At 59.2% G+C, this 2,771-nt stretch overlaps 1 protein-coding gene across 1 annotated transcript; it reads left to right on the plus strand.

The window, feature by feature from the left end:
- The first annotated feature begins 606 nt into the window (after positions 1 to 606).
- SLC10A3 (solute carrier family 10 member 3) lies at positions 607 to 2,353 on the plus strand. Its single transcript, XM_006167504.2, has one exon. It carries the CDS (start codon positions 686 to 688, stop codon positions 2,120 to 2,122), a length of 1,437 nt encoding a protein of 478 aa, XP_006167566.1. The 5' UTR covers positions 607 to 685; the 3' UTR covers positions 2,123 to 2,353.
- The last annotated feature ends 418 nt before the right edge of the window (positions 2,354 to 2,771 follow it).

Below are 2,771 nucleotides of genomic sequence, written 5' to 3' on the forward strand. Positions count from 1 at the left end.
CCTGCCATCTGAAGCCCTTCCAGATCCGCCCCAAGCCAATGTTTCCATCAGCACCCTTTGTCCTCACCCAGCCTTTTGAAGATTTTGTCAGCATCCCTGCTGTGGTGATCAGGACATCTCCTTGAGCCCTGGGAAGTCAACACATAGCAGTGGACTGAATGGGAACTCCTATCTGTAGGCGGCCCCTCTGGATGAGGGATGGGAAGTTCGACAGGGAAAAAATGGCCAATTGTCCCTTAAGGGCAAGCAGTAGGCCTTGCCTTTCTGGCCCTGGGCTTGGGCCGGGCGCTGCATCCTCTAGCACTGGGCCCCACATTTTCGAACCCACAGCTGCTTGTCCTAACAGCTGCCTCTATGTCCCTTCTGTCCTTAGGGAGAGTTCTGCCGTCAAGGCAGGCAGCAGAGGACCAGGATCTGCCTATGGACCCTTCTCAGGATAACCCCTAATCCACAGCGCCTGGGCACACCGTCCTTTGGGAAGAGCCATGGTATCAAGGAGAGGCAGGGGTAGCCCCCAGCAGTGGCCTGGCCCAGATGGGGGTGGTAGCTGCCCAGGCCTCCTTGGCCTGCTCAGAGCTGCCCTGCTGCTCATCATCCTGTCATAGGACCAGGATCTGCCTATGGACCCTTCTCAGGATAACCCCTAATCCACAGCGCCTGGGCACACCGTCCTTTGGGAAGAGCCATGGTATCAAGGAGAGGCAGGGGTAGCCCCCAGCAGTGGCCTGGCCCAGATGGGGGTGGTAGCTGCCCAGGCCTCCTTGGCCTGCTCAGAGCTGCCCTGCTGCTCATCATCCTGTCATGGGGGGCCCGGGCAACTGCCAGTGCCAACCTCAGCATAGCTCTGGATCATACAGCGCCACTCACAGGAGGCCACTACTTGAGCATTGGGGATGGCTCTGTGATGGAGTTTGAGTTCCCAGAGGAGAGTGAAGGCATCATTGTGATCTCCAGCCAGTACCCAGGCCAGGCTAATGGGACTGGGCCCGGCCCCACACTGAGGGTCACATCCCTGGACACAGAGGTGCTGACCATCCAGAACGTGAGTGCTATGACCTGGGGCATCGGGGGTGGCTTCGTGGTGAGCATCCACTCAGGCCTGGCTGGGCTAGCCCCCCTCCACATTCAGCTCGTGGACCCTCACGAGGTCCCACCTGTGCTGATCGAAGAGCGGAGAGATTTCTGCATCAAGGTCTCACCTGCCCAAGATACCCCTGCCACTCTTGGCACTGCCAACCTGGCCCACTTCTCGGAGAACCCCATACTGTACCTGCTCCTGCCTCTCATCTTTGTCAACAAGTGTTCATTTGGGTGCAAAGTGGAACTCGAGGTTCTGAAGGGCCTCATGCAGAGCCCCCAGCCCATGCTGCTGGGCCTCCTGGGCCAGTTTCTGGTCATGCCCTTCTATGCCTTCTTGATGGCCAAAGTCTTCATGCTGCCAAAGGCCCTGGCTCTGGGCCTCATTATCACCTGCTCAGCACCTGGTGGTGGGGGCAGCTACCTCTTCAGCCTCCTTCTCGGAGGGGACGTCACCCTGGCCATCTCCATGACTTTCATCTCAACGGTGGCTGCCACCGGTTTCCTGCCACTGTCGTCAGCTGTCTACAGCCACCTGCTCAGCATTCATGAGACACTCCACGTGCCAGTCTCCAAGATCTTGGGGACCCTGCTGTTCATCGCCATCCCCATAGCAGCGGGCGTGCTGATCAAGTCCAAGCTGCCGAAGCTCTCCCTGCTGTTGCTACAGGTCATCAAGCCCTTCAGCTTTGTGCTCCTCTTGGGTGGCCTCTTCCTGGCCTACCGCATGGGGGTCTTCATCCTCGCAGGCGTCAGGCTACCCATCGTGCTGGTGGGCCTCACCGTGCCCCTGGTTGGCCTCTTGGTGGGCTACTGCCTGGCCATGTGCCTGAAGCTGCCAGTGGCCCAACGGCGGACAGTCAGCATTGAGGTAGGGGTGCAAAACAGCCTGCTGGCCTTGGCGATGCTGCAGCTGTCCCTCCGCCGCCTTCAGGCTGATTACGCATCACAGGCCCCATTTATTGTGGCTTTGAGTGGCACCTCTGAGATGCTGGCCTTGGTCATTGGCCACTTGGTCTACAGCAGCCTGTTCCCAGTTCCCTGAGGCCCCTGGGGCCAGCTTTCAGCACCCCAGCTCCCACACTGCACCCACTGTCCCCACAGTTCTTGTGTACCAAAGGCCTTTAGTTCTCATGCACTATGCACTCAGAAAAATCCAGGCTTATTTTTTTTACTGGTTTTTTTATTCTCTAGCTTTTGGTGCCAAAGAGGCCATGCTGAGTTAGGTGGGCACTGCTCAAAAAATCTATTTCAATAAAAGAGAGAAGCAACCTTGGCTCTGTTCCAGTCTTTGCCCTTCAGGGCCTGGGACGGGGATAGGAAGCATGTGCCTAGGTCGGTGTGGCCAGGCATGGTGACCCGGTGACCCTGTACAGGCTTTCTCCATCAGTCCCTGCATAGCCTCCTTGTGAGAGGGGGCCTCCTTAGAATGCCTGGGAGGGTAGGGAAGGGCGGGCAGCGTCTAGCCGCGCTGCGGGCTGCAAGCTCAGTAGTTTGTGCAGCCGGATCAGAAAGCCACCGGCACTGGGAGAACCCGGCAGAGAGCGGGGGCTCGCATGACGCACCACCGGCCGGCCGCGAGGGCGAGACGGCTTTCTGGCCCTTCCAGCTCCCACATGAAGAAAACGTGGCCCGACTCGCTCCTCCTGCCGGTCCTGGCCGGCCGGTGTGGCCAAGCCCCCGGGGGGACGCCC

The sequence above is a fragment of the Tupaia chinensis genome, unplaced genomic scaffold (genome assembly GCF_000334495.1).
Source record: "Tupaia chinensis unplaced genomic scaffold, TupChi_1.0 Scaffold144894_1, whole genome shotgun sequence".
Lineage (NCBI taxonomy): Eukaryota > Metazoa > Chordata > Mammalia > Scandentia > Tupaiidae > Tupaia > Tupaia belangeri.

Excerpts from the sequence above, each read along its gene's own strand:
- SLC10A3 (XM_006167504.2), top strand. The coding sequence starts at position 686 with ATGGTATCAAGGAGAGGCAGGGGTAGCCCCCAGCAGTGGCCTGGCCCA.